This window comes from Monomorium pharaonis, chromosome 1 (assembly GCF_013373865.1).
Source record: "Monomorium pharaonis isolate MP-MQ-018 chromosome 1, ASM1337386v2, whole genome shotgun sequence".
Lineage (NCBI taxonomy): Eukaryota > Metazoa > Arthropoda > Insecta > Hymenoptera > Formicidae > Monomorium > Monomorium pharaonis.
The window spans coordinates 21,298,501-21,320,568 of record NC_050467.1 but is presented as its reverse complement, the minus strand read 5'-3'; the positions used below and the strand labels follow the sequence as shown (position 1 = coordinate 21,320,568).

At 27.9% G+C, this 22,068-nt stretch overlaps 1 protein-coding gene across 12 annotated transcripts in view; it reads right to left on the bottom strand.

Annotated features, from left to right (window-relative positions):
- Positions 1 to 3,598: 3,598 nt before the first annotated feature.
- The window catches only part of LOC105837599 (protein unc-13 homolog 4B), a 33,173-nt gene continuing 14,703 nt past the window's right edge, over positions 3,599 to 22,068 (bottom strand). For 2 of the 12 annotated variants that reach the window (XM_012682506.3, XM_012682510.3), the window contains 17 exons: positions 17,025 to 17,268; positions 10,553 to 10,717; positions 10,236 to 10,414; positions 9,888 to 9,932; positions 9,646 to 9,805; positions 8,978 to 9,501; positions 8,663 to 8,812; positions 8,446 to 8,583; positions 8,149 to 8,340; positions 7,775 to 8,075; positions 7,264 to 7,619; positions 6,887 to 7,076; positions 6,502 to 6,808; positions 6,002 to 6,082; positions 5,252 to 5,375; positions 4,965 to 5,158; positions 3,599 to 4,254 (listed from right to left, as the gene is read on the bottom strand). In XM_012682506.3, the coding sequence (XP_012537960.2) occupies positions 4,160 to 4,254; positions 4,965 to 5,158; positions 5,252 to 5,375; positions 6,002 to 6,082; positions 6,502 to 6,808; positions 6,887 to 7,076; positions 7,264 to 7,619; positions 7,775 to 8,075; positions 8,149 to 8,340; positions 8,446 to 8,583; positions 8,663 to 8,812; positions 8,978 to 9,501; positions 9,646 to 9,805; positions 9,888 to 9,932; positions 10,236 to 10,414; positions 10,553 to 10,717; positions 17,025 to 17,268 (3,445 nt within the window). In that variant the 3' untranslated portion in view covers positions 3,599 to 4,159. Of the gene's footprint in view, positions 4,255 to 4,964; positions 5,159 to 5,251; positions 5,376 to 6,001; positions 6,083 to 6,501; positions 6,809 to 6,886; positions 7,077 to 7,263; positions 7,620 to 7,774; positions 8,076 to 8,148; positions 8,341 to 8,445; positions 8,584 to 8,662; positions 8,813 to 8,977; positions 9,502 to 9,645; positions 9,806 to 9,887; positions 9,933 to 10,235; positions 10,415 to 10,552; positions 10,718 to 11,269; positions 11,476 to 11,763; positions 15,301 to 15,327; positions 15,784 to 17,024; positions 17,269 to 17,922; positions 18,082 to 18,653; positions 19,614 to 22,068 lie in introns of those variants that run through there. The other 10 variants (XM_012682508.3, XM_012682505.3, XM_036284726.1 and 7 more) reach the window with 10 other exon arrangements.

Here is a 22,068-nt window from a genome sequence, read left to right as displayed (position 1 = left end):
TGCTGCACCCTGCCAATGAAAATAATAACGTTGGGCGCGCGCGCGCGCGTCGTGCCCCGGCGCACATGCGGCGAGGCGCATTGTAGGTCGCGCGCGATACTCGTCATCGGTAGAATGACGCGCGCACTTTCGTTCGCTTTGTGTCGCCAGTTTGTCATAGCCCAAATACGACGCTTGCCGTATCGCTGTCGATTTAATTGCAATTTCCCGACGCGAGCGAAAATTGCCCATCGGATCCGCGTTCAAGCCCTCAGGGATAGAAATGACGCCTCTTCCCGCAAGTCGAAAGCGCGTTACCGTCCGCTCCACTAGTATACCATTTTGCGTGATAAACGGATATTAACGTTTCGAATATTAAACGGACAACATACAATGTGTATTTTAGTATTGCTATTTACAGTGTATACATATAATTATATGTCTTATATGCCTAATATTCATTAATGTGTTTAATTGTGGAATGTTAAATATATGACTTGATTATCCATATTGATATAAATATTGACATTATATCAAAAAGTTATACAGCTATTGTGTACAATAATCAGTAAAATATAAAAAGAATAATATTTATTCTATAAGTATAGTGTATTTGTATATACATCTCTACTTATCTATCTATGGATTTATCTATTTTCCTCTATCGTTTGATAAGATGTAGGAGAAGTATTACGTTTTAGTAAATAAAATAATATTTTACAAAATAATACAAACTTTATATATTTTTTATATTTTATACAAATTGCATTTATTGTATAAAGAGTGAAATAAATTTGATCGTTGTTCAGTAAACATACGCTGTGCATCGTGCTGTTTCAAAATCATTTTAATTGCGCACGCACTTGGTCGCGTGCGATTATTGTTGGTCAATAATCATCATCAGCCGGCTTACATAACGCTTTTATGTATCGACCAATATTCTACAATTATGCATTTTCTATACACACACACACACACACACACACACACACACACACACACACACACACACACACACACACACACACACACACATATATATATATATATATATATATATATAATATATATCATTGCATAGCATATGTATTTCGGTCTGCATTAATCGCAAAGTATAAAGATTGTAAAAAAAAGTTAGAGACAAACAAAAAATGTTGCATGGAAAAAGAAAAATAATTATTTATATTTTTTTATTAAACAAGAAAATATTTTATTTAAATAATTCTTTTACCATTCCCTTAAAATTTAGAGTAAACGATAAAAGTAATTGGACCGTGCATTGCATATTAAAATTTTGTCAAAATTTGAAATTGTCTGTTATTCATAAAATAATAATAATATCAAGCCATGTGAAGATCGCAATTCTACATTAGTACAACGCGGCTGAGCGTTGTTATAAACAGCGTCATTATCGTGCTCATGAATACCAAACAACAACGTTAAACCATCATGAAAATGTAACATTTTAGTAGTGCAACATTTATTAAAAATCATATCTCATTTGGTATTTTTTAACATAGTTGGGTGTTCCAACTTTAAAAAGATGAAACAAATAGATCTAAATTTTTAGACAATTTAAAACAAAAATTACGATGTTATTAATATGTTATTATTACAACAATCATCATATGATCCTTCTCTTTTATTTCTTTTTTATTTCTTCTTTAAATTAAATTTATGTGCTATTCTACAAAAATGTCATCCAGTATACAATCACAAACATGGTTGTTTTTTTTTTAAAGCGGGTTTGCGGTCCAGCAGCGAACAGCATACGGATATGGAGATTAAAAGACGGCATGGTTCCTTGTAACCTCGTAAACGAATAGGGATCCCAAAAGATTTCTCTGTATGATGGTTTGCCGTAAAATTTATAACGGAAGACAGTTATAAATTTTATAAATTTTATAAGAATTAACTTAACCGACCATTCTAAAAAAGTTTGTTTCCTGCACGTAGTAAATATGAAAAGCATTATCTGTTGGTAAGAATAATGAGATAAAAATAAAAGAGAAAATGTTTTAAATCCAAAATATTATATATGTTATCTGCTGAAAGATTTTCAGAAAGAGAATTCATTTATTAATTATAATGAATGCATTATATAATTCTTCTCTTTTTGACAAAAAATTAAATTACACTATATATATTAAATAATAATTATGAAAATTTTATTATATTAGGAAATTGTTTTTATTTGCTATAAAAAATTGTAAATCATTCTATCTTTTATATACATATATGAAAATTCTAGAAATATATTTACTTTATAAAAATGTATTAAATAAATAAATAATTTAATAAATATTAACATTACATAAAATAAAATTTATATATATACATTATATATAAGTTTTCTTAATTAGTCACATATTGAAATTAAATATCTGTGAGAGGATATGAACGCCATCTTTTCGTCGTATAACGTACCTATTGCTTCTTCTTAACTTCAGTATGTATCATCGGATGCATTATTGTTATTAGCAAAGAGAAGGCTGAGAGATGGTAATGGTTTATTGGTTTTAGAGCCGAAATTCATAATCAATTTTTATTTTAAAAATCATCTAATACGGCTTTGTGATTGATTGATGATCTTAATTAAAACGATACTTAAGATGGATTAAATATAAGATTTCTCACACAGCAAAATATATTTTAGATTTAATTAGATATCTTTATGCTTACAATTTTAAATTCAGTTAAAAATATATTATTGTCCGATATTTATAAGAAGTAAAAATAATTAAGATTAAATATAAGAAACAGAAATTATATGAGATAAAATTATCACTTTTTAGAATTTTGAAATATCTCACAAATATTTTTAAGATAACCGAACAGTGTTATGCAATAGACGTTCTGACATTTAGATACTTTCAAAAATTTGTGATATATTTTGCTGTGTGGATCGATTATGAATCGATTAAAATCGATGTAACTCTGTCGCAACAAGCCCTCTGTGAAGCGTGGAAATAATGCACATAAACTACATACGTCAATGTCTACATTTGGACGAGCGGATAACGAATATGTGCATCATTTTGGTTCCGTTCGGTACTATATGCACAAAATGTCGGTAACATAGAGTTATTGATTTTTCATTATGTTAACGAAGAACAAGAAGATATGAGAACGAGCGAGATGACAATATGTTCGGAGTACATGTCTCCGGGCCAAGATTATTAAGAAATTATTTATTTAACGTCATTGATGTTAGATATCCTTCTCGAATTTGTACATAACATATTGGCACATAACACAGAATTAATTGGTAGATTTTATCTTATACATTCAAGCGCACGCGGATATTTTAGAGTAAATGGGGTGCTTCATCAATTAATTGTTCAAAATAAATGTTTTTTTATGTAACTAATTTTAAACATTGTTCTCGCAGAAACTGGTTAGGAATTTTCCGTTTTACATATTCATGTACGTGCTTAAAACGATACTTAAAAAAAAAAACTGATCAATCCCCTTAAATTACTATTGTTTCAACGTTATTGATTTTAGGGATTAGATTGTCTTAGTTCTTGTACATATTGATATAAAACCCAGAAATAGTCGTTTGAAATATTTAATTTTACATATTCGATGAGGGGCTAATTATTATTGACGAAGAATAATTATTAATTATTTAATTTTATTAAGATTTAAATACATACTTTATTTCCTGTGTATTACAATGTCACTTAACATATATAATATAAAAGATATTTCCATACGTCTATTATATCGCAAGTATAAGTTATGTATATTATATAATTTATATTACAAAAGTACCTTTGAGTATGTAGATTTTCTGAGTATATAGAATTATTAAATATGATTACCTTTCTGTTTATAATAAACAGTTATAGTTATCTCTATAAGTAGCACTTACTCAGCCTTATAGTTTTGTTTATCGAAAGTTTCGAAATGCGATATTTAGTAACTCTCTCAAAGATATAAAAATAATCATGTACACAGCCTTAAGACATTTGTGAGCATCGCATTGTGGAATTTATAATAACGCGATGACTGACGTATGTTTATTAAAACATATTCACAGCAACTTTTGATAAGGCAACGTTAAGGTATATTAAAAACGCCATGTTTTGTATAGACTAAGTTGTGTGAAAATATTTTGCATTGAATATTTTCGAAAGTTATCCAAACGTAGATCAATGTCAAAGCTCCACGTGGATCATTTAGAATTTGTTTTAGTATTAAGTCTTGAAATGAAGTTCATTGCTTGATTGTCTCCTTTTCGATGCTCCAATGCATGAATAATATCCGTATCTTTAAATTAATATAAATTTTTATTTAATATAACATATATATATAAATAGTATGCGTGTTTATAAATATTCAATAAGCATATGTTAAATTATTATTACACGAAAGAATGATTTTGTGTGTGATCTAGTATCTCTATCATATTTTAGTTATATATATATACACACATTTAAAAAAATGATATTGCACTTTTAACAAAAATTATATGTGTGTAAAAATTAGCTAAAATAGATAAATAATTAGCAAATATTGTGATATTGTGTAAATGTATTGCCTAATTAATCTAGCTGAGAGAAGCAGAATTTTTAAATTCTCTACGTGCTGCCAAAATTTTAATAGATACAAAAAATAGCGATTATGGTTGTGATATCAAGAAATCTGTCTATATCAGCAAAACATTTTTTGGGTGCATACACAGATCTGAAAATTATTTTTTTAAACTATCAAAAAAAAAATAAAAGAAATTTATGATGAGCACAATGCTGAAAAACTTTTGAAAACTTAACATTTAGTTTGACCATTTTATGTAGTTATTTTGATGATCTGACAAAAATATTTTTAGATTATATAAAGGTATATAAAGTTTTAATTTAGCAAAGTTTGTTTTTAGCAAAACAATTCTTTCTATGTGTAATAATCACGGACAGAGTAACTTGATAATATATGAAATCTGTAATAGAAGCTTATTATTATTTTATGTCATCATTACATACTTTTTTTGATCGGACGAGAAAGCTTTAAATGAATTTGATCCAAAATTGAGAAGTTAGTTTCCGGTTCAGTGTCAGAAATCTCATTAAATGGTAGGAAAGCTTCAGCCATAAATCTTGTTCTGAGAAAATCCTTGTCTTTTACTTCAAATGCCACTATAGCGTTTTCTAAAGCTCTTTGTTCTAGAGTAAGAGGACTGTAAATGTAAAAATTATGTCATAAATTATAGTTTATTCTATTTTTTATCTGTAACAATTTTAGATCAATAATAATTAGCTATATTACTAACATGTTAAATGTTTCGTCAAATAAGGGAAACTGCGTTTCTTTGTGTACATGCGTCTTTGGCAGTTTAACTTCGGCAAATTTTTCCTCAGGCAGTAATTTGATCTTCACGTAGGGATCGCATTTACCTGCAAAATAAACATTGAAAAAATTATTTCGTAGAATATAATTTAACTTTTAAGAAAACCCACTGTGAAATTTCATGCACGGTGAAGGTGATTTATCAATGCTAATATACTCTTATTGATATGAGGTTTACTAAGACTAGTTTAATTACCGAAGAAATTTTGTATATTAAAAAATTGATACTAAAATTTTATTCAGCATTTCTGTTTTAACTAAAAAATGGTTTCCTTCTTATGATTTTATTTATTACATATCAATCTAATGTTTAAATTTATTTTATATTTAATTTATTTATGTTTTATTAATTTTAATTAACAATGTGTAAAACACTTTTTTGATGTTTATTAATAATGATTTTAGAAAACCTCATAAATAAGAGATTACAAATACTAATCGACTATAATCGAAATAATCATATTTCATTACAATATCCAGTTTTTTTGAGCCAGGAAGACTTTTGTATTTATTACAGACTATATTTTTTCTATCTACTTTTATAAAACGATCAATACAAATTTGTTCGTGCCATGCATTCATAAAATGCTATTTTCGCGAGAGCAAGCAATTGATAGAGAATTGTATAACAATTGATGAGGAAGAACTCCATTTCATATTCGTTTTTACATACTTGTCTTCCCTTCTTTGACTCTTTGTTTAGATTTTAAATGCAGTTTACGCTCGAGAGTAGACCACTTGCCTATAAAATTGCCTATAAAATCGAAAAAAATTGTCATTTTTCTTCTTAAATTTCGCGATTATTTTCACCGGTGATTGAACATATCAGAATTGTTGTCCCATTATAATTTCCACCAAAAAATACATAAATTTCTTGATGAAATTAATTATTATGGTGAACCTCATTATTGCAGACAAAGTTTTATAAGTCTTTGTATTATTTAATAGATTTATATCAGACCTTCCATTTATTAGATGATATTATTTTCTAATAATATATTTTTTTGTAATGCAATTAATTGCAAAACTTTATTTTATATTCTAAATTATTTATCAGGCTTTGTTAAATAAATTGTTTATTATCTTCGCAAATGTTTGTTTGCAATTTATACCATTGCAAAATTCCGTTAATTTTATATATTCTTTTAAAGAAAAAAATTCTATTTTGCTCACCATTGCTATCCCTAGAATGAAGATTTCTTGCATTTAGAATTTGTATATTCAGCGAATTATCAACGAAGTACGCTTTGATGCTGACAAGACCATAAACAGGTTCTTCCATTTTCTTTTGTTCCTCCACACGTTCCTGATGATAACGGTGTATGAGTTCGGCAGTCTCAAGTCCATGTAATTCTAAGAGACGTTCAATCTTTACTAAAACTTGCACGTTTGCTTTTTCGTCGGCACCGAGATTAAAGAATCGGACAAGCGTGTGAAGAGTTCTATGCAAGTTTGAGTAAAAAGCTGGTGGTCGTCTTTTCTGCAAGCAACAATGTTATTTTATGAAAAACTGAAGCTTTTTACGATGAGAAAAATATATTAAATTTGTGCCATTTACCTCTAAATTGGTATTAACTATCTCGTACAACGTTTGCGACACGATTTCCCAAATCACTAGGAGAACTCTGTTAAAGTTGTCCTTGTTGAGATTATCATGCAGAATTATTAGATTACTGTCCAAATACTGTAGCAGACGATCCATCGCGTTGCTGGTCGTGTCAATTAATTCAGCACCCTCCATAAGATATCTGAAAACGTAAGTAAATTTTTTTATTATGTCATTTTAAAATGTAATTAAATTAAACAAATTAATTATACGTATACGAAAAAATTATTTATTATGTATAAGTTATAAATTATATTATAAATTGTTATACATTAAAAAGTTAATCCAATTAAAAGAAAGTAACATTCTTTTCAGTTATATTCACGCACCTGGTTATTGCAGGAGCCAGTTTGTTAGCTATAACTTCCAACAACTCTATGATCTTATTCTTCACAGTATCTGTGGCGTTATCAATAATAAGCTGAAGAGTCTGTCTACAGCGATCAGCCTCTTCCAGAGTCTTGTGTTCTCTTAAATCATCTACAATATTTTGCAATCCCAAGTCTCTAGCTAATGGTGCAATTGCTGTTTTGATAAAATCGATATTATTAATAGCAAAACACCAGGCCGTTGAAATTGTAAACCTTCTTTCAAGACTACTTTGCGAGAGTTGTTCTAATTCCGTTGTTATTTCCGCTTTTTCTGCCATTCTATCGGCATATGCCATAGAACATTTGCAAATATCCTGCAAAACAATTATTTTGTTATAAGTTGTTTAAAATATTTTTAAATTTTAATTTTATCTATTTATATATTATATCAATTTTGTTATTAACAACAATATATACTACACGTAAATTGTAATTTAAATGAACATAATATCAGAATTTTCAAACTTACATCAATAATTCTTGCTAAGAACGTATAAGAACCTTCAACGTCCGGCCACGCTAGCTGCGTCCAGAAAACTTGGATTTGATAAAATGTAGTTAATGTATCTACAGCGCTCGAACTGTATTTGTCATCAACAGTATTGTCTACTGCTTCTAATGTATCAATTTCAACTGCTCTTTCGATGCGTTTAAGTGCTTTATACACTGCGATTTCTAACCAATGTGCGACACCACTCCTGAACCATTTATAATAATTTTGTATTTTCATATTTTCTAACTCTCCTTCGGCACAAAGTGTTTGCCCAAGTCTGTAATTCGTATGTTGAAATAAACAAAATGTTTAAAGTTAAAGTTGATTTTAACGAAATTGTATAAACTCACGTGGCGTATCTTTGAAGCGTAAGATAAAGTTCGAATAGTGTCCTGCCTAAATTCAATTCCGCGTTGTCAGTGCTATCAACTTCAATTCGTTTCAATCTGGCACACACGTCTTCTGTGATAATTATGCACATGTCGCTGATCCTCTTTTCATACGCAATGTACATTATTCTTGCGTATGGAACATTAATTCTCCTAAAATTTGTAATTCAAGATTATACATCATATAAAACGTATGTTATTAAATATGTAGTTATATTCCGTGCGTATAATATCTTCGATCAAGATGAACTGACTTACTTTATAAATAATTTATCATAATAATCAATAGCCTTTTGTAAGTCTGCTCTGATTAGTTGAATTATTTTTATGTGATACTTAAGTGCGTCTTCATCCGAGTCTGTATCAGGTGAATTATTATTTAGTATGTGTTCAAACCTAGAACATATTAAAATGGATGTATTTAGTAAAGCCGCACACAAAAAATAAAATATATAAATTTACAGACTGTGCTTACCATTCGGCACAACCTTGTGTAATGGTGTATTCCAAACCTTGGAGAATATCTGCTGTTGAATCAGCAGATTTAGGAAACCAAAAGTATATATTGACGGGAAAAAGATCAAAGTTTTCGGGAACTTTTAAAGAGGATATAGATGATAATATCCTAAAATAATTAAAATTTATTAAAAATTGTATTTCAACAATGTGAATTATTTTTTTCTGTATAAAATATTATTATTAATTAATGTTTAATAGTACTAATATAAAAAAGCACTTATATTAATATAATATGTAAATTAATAAAATTGTAAGAAACATAAATAATTACCCTAAGATGGAAGATAATTGTACTATAGTATTTCTGTCACCTAAAATTAATTTTCTAATTTTTCGTATACTATTTAAGCACGAAAATACAATTATCTTTGTGGCTTTCCAGAAGAGTTTTGTTTCATCAGGGGAAAAGAGACCGCTTTCCATTGGTCTAAGCAAATCGATTATAAGTTTATTAAAAATTGTGAAACTTAATGGATGCTCTTCATGGATTTTTGCATATTCGGCCCATTGTGCTAGAGCGAGATTTCTGGCTAGTAAACCACGTTGCGCGCTATGTTGAAGAATGATAGCTTCGGCTGGTCCTGACCAACGACCACACCAACAATACTTTTCGATTTTTTCCGTTTCAATCTCATGAAGCAACAGTACTCTTAACAGGTGTCGATGTTCTTGTGCGGCCACTTGTGCATTATGTTCCGCGCTGAAGGCCAATCGGAGCTTTACAACGCCACGACGTTTAGTTTTATTTTTCTTTTCTAGAGCGTACCACATGGTATGACCAGTTGTTGGAATATCCTGAATAATATAAACAAAATTCATATATATATGTATGTATATATATTTATAATTTTATCAATAATTTAATAATTTAATTTAATTAAAAATAATGTGTTAAAGTAATACAATGTGTTTATAAAAACTTATAAAATTTTATATTACCTTCAACGATATCCGACATCGACCAATAAATTCGTTATTATGACTACCAGTTGTAGCCGTTACTGCAACTTCTTTGGCTAATTTTATTAAGCCACGAAAACCTTTAATATCTTTAACTTTACTCATTTTTTCAGGCACAGTTTCGGCAGCATCAAAATCCCTAAAAAAATGTATAAGATAAGTAGAACTAAGAATTAATAATTAATAATAATTTATTATATAGAATAACATGTAGGACTTACCATACTTCAAGATTTAATACATCATTTTCAAAATCCTCCAATGGCCTATATATTACATAAGTAAATAAGATATTATTATATGTATAATAATTCTAATAGAATATTTTTTAATTATACAATTAAACTTATATTTTCATTATTTCAAGTGGAGTATTAATTATTTTTTTGATGTACAATTAATTAAATTAATTAAATTAAAATATTTAATATATTTATATCTTCTTTTAAATATATTTTAGGAAGATTAGTAAAATTTTTTATAAATTAAAATATATAATGCGATATACTATATTAGAATAAATTTTTTAATTAAAAATAATTTTAAATAAAAGAATATATTTTACTCACAATTCAAAGTGTTCTTCCCAGACTGGGGTTAATGTACAAGTTTTTACGGCAGTATTGTATCTTCTGGTGGGTGCTGACTCAAGATAAAGAGCGCAGAAAGGATCACTTTTGCCATTAGAATCTTTAGGAACTAATTCTTTAGCTTCGATCACTTCAACATTAAGATGTAGTTCTGGTGGCTACACATATTGAAAGATTAAAAAAGAAGTGTATATATAATATGCAATAAAGTGTATATATAATATGCAATAAAATTGTGAGTTTATATTTTTAATATTATGTAAAATACAATAATATAAATTTCAAAAATATATTACCTCGAGATTTTGGGTTTCTTTCAACACTCTCTCATGTGTCATGTTATCAATCTTGAAGGCATTTTGTAAGTGATTCAAAAGAGTTTCTTGGCTACATTCTTTAGAAACGTCGAAACCAATTTGATGTTGGGTCATATACACTAACGCAGTGTAGAGCTCTTCAATCTATAGACAATACATTACGAATAACATTATAAAAAAGTAGAGACAAACTTTTAAAAGAATACGTGTATACATATATGTGTGATAACGACAGTGTAACTTTTTATAAATTAACATTGTAACAATTAATTAATATTTTTTGTATTTTTTTTTGTCTAAAGCTTTTAATTGCCGGATTTTTAAATTGCTGTTATATTAATGTAATTTTCCAATAATGTTTAGATATGTAGTTTTAATTGTATTTACTGCTTCGTTACGGATATTAATAAGTAATTGTTAATAAGTCAAAGAGTATAAAGTTTTTAGTTTTTAGTATATAAATTGTGTTTAAATAATTCATTTTTTAAATGTTTTTTAGAAAACTAAAATATTTTTAGAACCTATTGCCATAACATATTAATGAAGTACTTAAAATTTAAAACGAAAAAGGAATATAAAAATTGAGACAAAACCATAACAAAATTTTTAATACTTATATTTTTCTTGTGTGTGAGTAAAGAATTTTACGATTTTTTTAAATCAATAATCACAACCGTCTGGAATAATCAGACTCACCGTCATATATTGTAAAAGCGCATTAGTCCTACGTTCAATTTCAGCTTTTGGCACTCCACAAAAAGTGTTTCTCATACGATTGAAGGTAGTCATCTCTATGGGTGGATTCGCCTATTTGTGTTCACCATATTGAATTTCATACAGTTATTCACTTTTTGGATTCAATAATCACTCACATTGAACACAATCACATTTGATTATACATTCTACAATTTTCATGCATTTTTTCCGTGATTATTCACACTATTTGTGTTTAATGTAACTATTATGTACACGGAGAAAGTTTTATGGTAAATTACTATGTATGATAGCAGCTGCGGACCATAAGAAGAAATTTCAAAGATTATATCATATACTGTAGTGTGAATACTACAGTAATTTGATGGAAAACTTAGTAAAAATTTTTGTAATTCTTCCCTGGTCTACAATTACTATTTACCAGATTTTTATTATAAAATTTTCTCCGTGTACGATAGAATTATTATTTTTTTTACTTTAAGAGACACAATTTTCTTAGACGATTCGAACAGCTGTGACGACGATAACGGACAGTAGCTTTAGCGAAAAGGAATCTAGAACGTCACGACAATGACCCGTGGAGATGTAAGACAGAAGATCATGTTGTTCGGAAAGAACAATGACGTTCATGCACCAGCGAGCTTGGCTTCAATTAGACGTTGAACCTGCTCATGCGAACACATTCGGACTTTGCGTGAGAATAAAAAATTCTGCGCACTGACCCTTGTGACCTCACATTCAATAAGGGAAGTGGTGATGAAATATTAATATCTTTGGCCGAAGCGAAAGATAATTTTCTGAAAGCATTTTATACACTACTAACGACAGAGAGAAGATGCTGATTTATCGCACGCACAATTGACGAATTTCGTTGCGGTATTAAACGCACTTTGTCGACTAAAGATGAACTTCCATAATGACCACGACCTTTCTTATCGACAATACACCGAGTCGTCACTTATTCAATCATTCGTATGCATAATCAACGATTGCTATCAACCATAGCACGTATAAATCGTGATGTTATGGAACTAGTCAATACGAGTGATAGTCTATGATATAAGCATACACGATTATGTTAATTGAGAGTGAAAGACAAGTTTAGGATAAGATTATTAAAATTCTTATCATATCAAACCTTGTAATTTTATTTCGTGCATACGTACCATTATTACATGTTACAAATAAATTATTTTGCTAGCATATAGAATATTAAAAAATAATTTTTAAAGATAGTTTTAGGTTTTCATAGATAATTCATTTATTGTTGACTTATCAGCGTAAAAACAAGTTGTTAATACTTGTTTTTATGCTTGTATGTGTTTTAAAGAAACAGATAAATTTTAGTCACACCGATAAATTTTAAATTGTTAGTAAATATTGAAGGTTATTAGCTACATCAATATATGTATTATTAACAAGTTAAAAAATAATTAATGTGATAATAAATGTAATAATAAATAATAATTAAATTAATAACAAATAATGAAAAATAAATTAATGTGAAATAAATAAGTTCTACCATTATGTAATATATCATATGACACATCTTATGTTATTACTTTAACGGTTTTTTAATCTTATAGCAGAATAAGTAATGTCGTAACATGTTTGCTTAAAATAGATGATTCCAAACCACTGATTTCAACGAGATATTTTCTAAATAAATATAAACTTGTTATAATATACTTTTTAAAATAATATTATCAATATTTTGAACATTTTGAAAGCTTAATGTAGATAATACATGCAAAGTTATTAAAATTTATAGTTCTTGTAAATAGCTAAATAAAAATATTAATCTGTTTATTATATATTCTATTTGTATGAGGATTTTTAATTTCTAATAAAGAATTAAAGAATTTTATACATTGATGAGAGTGGAATTAGGGCAATCTTCAATATCACAATATTCACTGGCAAATATAGTTGCCAAGAGCAATTGACTCTGACAATGAGATTAAATTTACATTATGTCTCAATGTTAGTGAGATACTGATAAAAATAAAATTTACTCAAAAGTATTTAATAATTTTTTATTAATTTTTTATTATATTATTCTTTTCGCCTTAATATTGTTTTACTGTACGTAAAGACAGAGCAAGAGATTCTCAGGAATAAACATCATGATTGTGTGTTGTAAATAACATGAAAACAATTATCAGAGAATCTGGACACAAAGGAACTGTGTCGTATCCCGTTTAAAGTGACCCACAGGGCACGTACAACTACAATGCGTTCATATATTCGCACAATTGCGTCCAATGAAAGTTGATACGTTAACAATTAGTTCATTGGTCATCAAGGCACATCGAGACACCCGTTGTATGATAAATGTAATAATATATAACTGTATGAAGACTTTCGTCCTTCGTATTCCTTGTCCTCATTTAATTTTCGTAGAATTATGCAATTTTAAGATGGCCCAACTTCTTACGCCTACGTTAATACTGATTCTATTTTTCGACGAGTTTTGGATGAGTTTATTTAAAACGTCAGTTATTTGTATATCGTCATAATGATTGTACTTATTTTTCAGAATATTAATACAATAATTTATAATACATACATTATGTGTTTAATTACGTTATAGTGATTTACAATAAAGATTTTATTGATATATAAAACTTTTTTTAATAAAATATATCTTGCAATTAAACAATAACAGAAACCATTGATTTAAGAAGATTATTTTATAATAAAGATAAAAAAATTATTATAGATTGAGAAACGTGACAATACTGTATTCGAATTCGTTTCGTTTTTAAACTGAATTCCTGACAATTTGCCAATTTTTCAAGAGACTATCGAACAGAAGAAGAAAGCTTTTAACCTGTTTTCAAGTAGTGATTTATTTTTACGATTCAGCAAATTCCAAATACTGAGGTGCTGTAACTTGTAACTGCGTTAAACTGAATAAGCTATAAGAAATTATATACATTATATATTATTTTGACTACTTTTTTTTTTAATAACTTTTTGATTTCAAGACTCAATTTTCTGTTACAGTTTAATTTTAATTTTTAAATATATACACGCGAGATATATATTACTTGTTAATTATATTTAAATAGAATTCACTTTTATATTAAAATTAATATTTAATATCCTACAAATCATATCAGTAAAATATTTATCATTGTTATGACGATACACATTTACTTTCCTAAGGAGCACATTATTCACAACACATAGCAATTCAAACTGTACATCACTCATTTAATTTTAAAGTGCACGTTTGCTGTATAACTCACCGAAGATTTCAGATATTAAAAATAATTTTAAATAATTAATTTAAAAAAATTTGCTATTTTTCTGGTTAATTATATCACTCATTAATTGTACGTAGAAACATACACATAACTTCACAGCGCGTCATTTTTCTCTCTTGTGGCGTAAACATATTTTAAAGATTAATAATGCAATTAATCAAAGACAATAATTAATGATAAAGCTAGAAAAAGTGATCAGGATAATCAGCGTGAGAAGACAAGACAGGAACTTGACGGAGGCGAACACCACACTGTGCACTGCCAGGAATAGATGGACCAACAGATCAGAATCATCATACATCGACTAGACGACTTCGTATTAGTGCATTTGCTAACGCACAAACACGTGGATCTCATTTCAGATTGAGTTTAACTGCTCGATTAAGCGTAAGGCATAATACCCCAGCGTACAGAGGGTGTACAAACAAGCATTATTATATTATATTAAGAAGATTGATTTTGTATCAAAGTTTGACTTCAAACCTCCATAATATATCATTCTTTCTTGAATCATTAAAATTTTATTGGAACATTTTATTACAAATGACATCACACAAAAATAAATATATGAAAGAAACTATTCACTATTAATAAATTTGTTATGATCAAATTATTTGCGATTACGGAATATAAAAAATAAGAAATTATTCTGCGAATTGAGTTCAATTTACATTTCTTAAAGTAATAGTCTTAAATTTAATAATTATAGTGCAACAACAATATGTTAACAAATGTGCTAATAAGATAATTTAGATTATGTCAGCTTACGTATTTCTTTCTCTTTCTATCCATTTTAGAAACAAATGATTTCTTAAGTTCAGTCCAATTATCCATTATTTTAAAACCAACTTAAAGATAAAATTGAATGAAGAAAATTATAACAGCGTTTCGCGTGGCAACGCAAGGGAGTGTCTAACTTCGACTACCTTCCTTACCAAACTGAGACCTTTGAGGAAAATCGATACTGTGACAGGGCATGCAATAGTACAACAAATGTGAAAGGTTTTGAACCTACAAATATATATGTCTAGACATTTATAATTTATGCTTCATATTTCTACCCAATAAACAAAAAGATGTCCAAAAGAAATTACTTCTGAATCTACTATCTTGAAAAGGATTCAAAAAGATCGCACAAAGATGTCAAAATGTTATTCAATGCACCGTTATCTGCTAACATAAAGATATCTTATTGGAAATGTTATCTAAATGATATCTTAAACTGGACATCCAAGAAATATAAATATATAGATGTTTTACTTATGATATCAAAAAGAAATGGTTTATGTTAACATACAGAATTTTTATTTATGATGTTTGTTAAACGTTTCTTAGAAAAAATAAAATGTTTTATTACCATAATCCTAGACAGTACATTATCCTAAAAGGTTATCCTAAAAACATTTTTTTAAATGTTCTTTGAGGGTTTTTACTATCTGGGAATGTAATAAACGTTTGATATTTATTATTGTATATGTATGTACTTATATCAACGTTTAATACATGTATTAGTACACATGTAATATTAGCAATATAGAACAACTGAAAGAATACACTTCACGTAGAATCGTATTTAACAGGTTTATAAAATAATTGCATTATGCATATTTATTAAGTATATTGGACAAAGTCACAGAATTATTGTCCATTAATTTATAAATGTTTTATATCTGTCAAATATTAATTTTAAATGTTTCAATATGTTTTAGTTATCAATTTTATTTATTTTACCTAATAAATAATGTTTAAAAAGTTTTTTCAAATGTTTATTTGTAGGCATATAGTTATTAATGATGAGATATATTGATCAACTTTTACAATTTAATTTTATTTGATAAGAAAGTTAATGCAATTATCACCCTAAATTTTTTTCTTATGTTGAATCTGTATTGAATTATACTGTGTGAGAATAAAATTTGTTACGTAAACATTTTTCAGAGTTACATACAAAGTCATTTTGATCTTGAACAGACTACCCGTTATTTATTGACGTAGGTGATGCGGTATGGAACTACTCGACATATTTTCAGGCAACACTTCATGTGCTGTTAACGTGTGAAAATTTGTTCTCTTGCCGAAAGTAATCATTAATATTTCAAAGTAGACGATGAAATAATCTATCTCGAATTAGAATCTTAAAATGAAATAATAATATTGTTTTCAGAATTGATTAAACTTCTGTCTTTTTGATATAATACATGATTTATTTCAAATTTTGTAATATTTGAATAAATTGGAATTGAAAATTAAATTTATTTAATTTTTAGACATTTTTGTTAATACTTTCTATATATCCGGCAATAAAAAGCAATTGTTTTATTTTTTAAATATTATTAATGTATAACAAAAATTGTAACGTGATATTTTATTATTATTTAAGTAAAAACTATAAAGATTTATATGTATGAAAATGTATAATCTACCTTATATCATATTAATAAGAAATTAAAAATTTTATTACTCACGTTCAAGCCTATTGATTCAGCCAAGAAATTTCGAGCATGCTCATCTTCATCTCTGTCGCTGTCAGTTTCCAACAAAGCTTCAGTTGGTTCAGCAATGCTCTCTTCCTCATTTAAGATGTCTTCTTCTTCTTCTTGTGTATCATCCTTCTTTGGAAGCGGACCTTCTTCTTGTTCCTGGGCACGAACTTTCTCTGCGAGCAACGTGCCGAGATTTTCAAAAAAGCTGCCATCTGATTCTTGTATTCTAAAATGATATTATATTTTGATTAATAAAAAATATAATTATTTTTTAATTTTTTAGTTATTTGTTACATAATTTTATATTTTTTAAGTTTCTCATAACAAATTTCTCTATTTTTCAGTATAATTATGTGCGTATATTGGTAGTATCTATATTATAATAACAATATTAAAATTACAGAATACCTTTAATAAATTAACCAATGTAAAAACACTATTCTAATATGTACAACTAGAGTATTTTTTGGAATAATAATACTTTATTTAGGAACATAAACTTAATTAGTAAACCTCTGCGCTAATACACACACATACACACACACACACACAAACATATACACACACGAACACAAAACTAATACAAAATTGTAGTATAAATGTGAAACAAATAATTTTTTTAACTTAAACATACATTACAGCGTATTTAAACATTTTGCTAATTCTATTGTTGTGACTATAAGATTTGAGAAAAAAAACCAATAAGAAAGTTTTTTAGAAATATCTTGAATGTGAGCGTAATTGTGAGTGTACAAATTACTAAAAGCATAATTTATGGCTCCCAAAAAGCGCATAAAATATTGCAACGCTACTGTACTAAAACGCAGTGCAAACTTTTCTATCAGTGCACATTGCACACACACATGACATCTCGTTTCACCTTTTGCTAATAAAGTTGAACGCCGCAAATTTCCAATAGAATCTCGCGACGGTCACTTCTTTCTCTTCCGGCTTTTGAGACATTCGAAAAGCGGCAATCGCGTAGTAAGGATGTTCCTTGTCCAGTTTTTCAAAATGCGCCATTTTCTTTTTCTTAGTCCTTTAGCAAAAATACAACGTCTTCCAATAAAAATTTTTGCAAGAAGAATTGTCTTATATTATTAAACAAGAAAAATTTTTGTTTCTTATGCTTGAACTTTAATTTTAATAATTTATTTTTAATAATTTAATATTAACGTACAATAAACCATTTAATCTCTTTTGTATTTAAATATTATTATCATACATATGACAAAAAGATATAAAAAGTGTAATTAATTTTTTTAATATTGTGTCATAAAGAATGCGATAAAAAATAATTGTCTATCGTAAACTTCTATATTTAAATTAAAAATATTTATTACAAATGTAAATATAATTTTACAGAATTAAAACTCAGTTATAAATTAACAATCAAATCCTTCTTGGAAAATTTAAATGCTTTCTTTATACACATTTGCACTGCTTCAACTATACTTTGACAGACTTCTCTTGCAGAATACAACACTTCTTTTGATAAGACACAACGCGACGTACTGTGACATTAGCAAATATCATTTTTAAAGAATTTTTCCATGCAATATAACATACAAGAATTAACGATAACTCAAACGAATCGACGATTGTGCTCACATTTCAGTAAGCTGGATTGTTTTTCTCAAGTCACTGAGTTATCTTCTAGAAGCTATATTCTCGTTCAACAGCTTCGTTCATACTGACTATCACAGTATTGCGGCTTGATGATATAAACCGGAAACTTAATTACATAGCGTTTCTTTCCCGGTACAGAGAATCCCGCCGTGAGTTATTTGAAATTCCCATGTACGCGAATTACAGCCTATAGATTCCGCGAAATTAATCGGCTTGTCTAGGCGCATTAGACATTCACATGAATAGTTTCGGAAATACGTATTGGTCCATGTCTATCTGCAAACTGAATAAGGATTCGAGTAGGAAACAGGTACTACGTAGGCGACTAGTAAGAAGGAGGAATCAGGACGTGTGTGGGATTCGATTACACAAAAAATTAGCAAAGACGTAATAAAAATGTTATCTGCAATGGTTTAAGTGAACATATAATCGCGAATTATAATCATCATAACACAATGTTTATATAATACATATCTGATAGAAGGTAATCACGATTCGTAAACTTAAAACTATTTATTTGCATAAAGCCACAATCATTATGCAACATTCTCAGTTTACTTAAATTATTAATTTTTAACATCTTAGTATTTCTTACGTATTTCTTCGCTATACATTTTTTTACAAGAACCACAAACGCAATATACAATTATAAATCAAGACAAATTACGGGTAACATCAGATAAGATAATATCAGACAATTTTATGATCGAGAAACAAGTTCGAATTCATTTATAACGTACGATAAATGACTATTAAACTCGATGTCTAGGATTTGCATTTCCCTATTTGTCGGTTATCCAAATGATTAATTTCATGAAACCGCTGAAATATTTGCATAAGATAACAAACAACAAGACAAATTTCTTTATTCATTAATTTTTATTTAGTAATTTTACAATTAGCTGACTGACTTTAATGAAACCAATGTTATTTATAACTTATATATTTTTTATTTTTAAAGAAAAACAAACATGAGAGTACAGCGCAGTTAACAAAATTAATTAATTTTTTATTAACAACTGTAAATAATTGTTAATTAAAATAATTTGTTTTTAAGAACAATCTGTCACGTAAATATAATAACCCGTAAACAGTTCTCAAAGACAAAACGAGAAATTTGTTCTCGAATTACACGCATGAAACGAGAAGAACAAGAAATAGATGTTCGTTGATTTGCGTCACTACTGCATTCCTTTTTTTCAGAGTAATGCATTGCTCTTCTTCTGAGCCTCCTTTATTCTTAACTCAAGAACGAAATGATTCATGGTATCACATGCTTCGAGTATTCCGTAAGTCGATCGTTGTTTGAAAAATGTTTGTTCGATTTTATTTTATTTTTTTAACCATCTGCTTATGATGATATCAATAGCTAGTTAATTCAACTGGATTGTTCGTCTAATTCTCTAATCGATAATCGAATTTGATACAAATCGATCTCGTGTAGATCACATTTTGTTTTACTTGAAAATAAAGTTATATGGTTTATTTATAAAATGTAAAAATTAAACTAAATCTTGTTACATAAGCATAATATTTTTTAAGGATTTTATTTAAACGCTATATACTTTACGCTATTTATTATATAAATTATTATTTTAGTTACGTAGATTGATTTAAAATGTTTTGTATTTCAAGTTCATCCACATAATAAAGAATAAAGTCTATTGTGAGTCGTAAGGCCTTTAATAAGCTGAATGGCCTCGAAATAATATTGCTAGGCAGTAACATATTTTCAATCTCAAATTTATCAACACAACAAACTGTAACTCAAATGTACAATATATATAAAATTTGTAATGTATAATGTATAATAATATGGATATTATTTTATCAATAAATATAATATCATAATATAAATTAATGTTTCAGTAATTTATTTAATTCGTTTTGTTAAAAACATTGAAATATTTTTACTAGTTTACAAATAATTAAAATTTTAGATCTTATAATAAGCTTAAAAGGTCGCGAGTTTGTGAATTTTTAACAGCGCGATTTTACATAATGGATAAAATTTTAACGTGTACAAAATATTTTTATTGGAGAAAAATTTTTATTACATCAACTTTGTCAATATCGAAGAACTTGTCAATCATTTTCGCAAACTTTAGTAACCATTTGATGTATACATTGACGATATCACAACTTTGAAGGTCTCACTAATTATTAAGTATCAGAGAATCAATTTCTATTTCAACGATTCTCGCGGGACATTCACCTAAAGCGATGATCTAAGGTGCCTTTCCACTTCTTTCTCATCAACTCTTGTCAGAGAACCAGGGAATTCCACTTGTGACGTGCACGGTATTTTCGCGGCAATACACCAATAAACGTTGCGAAAAATCGTGGGAAATAATAAAAATAGAAATAAACACAGTATTATGCTTCTTAATGGAAATTAGCCATTTATGAGCCATAGAATACTCGTAATTTACGTCTTTGATTTTTCTTTCTGTTTGGTTTCAATTAATTTTTTTCTTGAAAAATTTTATTCCTGCATATTAATAGAAAATTATTTTATAACAGTTAAATATGTTTTGTAAAACAGATATGGTTATTAAATATATTTAATTAATATATATATTATCTTGTTAGAATTAAAATTATAATTACAATAATATAGAAATTAAATAAATATATTGTGAAATATATGTCATATATAGAAGAAGATTGTGAATGCTGACGTAGGCCTTTTAAAGCGACATCTCTTTATTTCTTCAAGTAAACTTTAGTTTAAATTTAAAATATTTAAGTATATAAAAATATATCTCAGTATTTATATCGGAAACAATTTGCCATACGTGCGTTAATAAGTTATTTGTATCGATACAATCGGATTACACCTGACTAAATTATTTCACAGATGGTCGATTTTATGTTTCTCACGTAACATCAGTAGTTAATTATCTCTTACAAAGACGTCAGAGGATAGCTATGAATCATATAACATCGTATCAACCTTGGACACCAGATCATGTGAATGTATATATAGATACACCTATATTTTGCATACACAGGTATAGAACTCAGACCTGTTAGTTGCCACGTAGTTCCTCCTCCGGACTCTCTGTGTTACTCTTATTCTATTAATAGATTCCTACATGCACGCTTGGTTATAGACAATTTAGTTTAAGGTTTTATCAATTGATCAAATGCACGCATACCGTTTTTATTGTGGAACATTATTGTTAATCATAAACATTATGTATATTGGTATAGAGCTCATCGTTATCGATGTTCTAGTTGCATGCTAAAAATAAGTCATATCAATAATTTATTGATATTGTCATCAATACCATACTATATTTTCGGTATTAATAAATTATTAATATTTATTAATATAAATATAACACTATAAATATAAATTTAATCTATATTATTAATATTTTGTTGCAGCAAA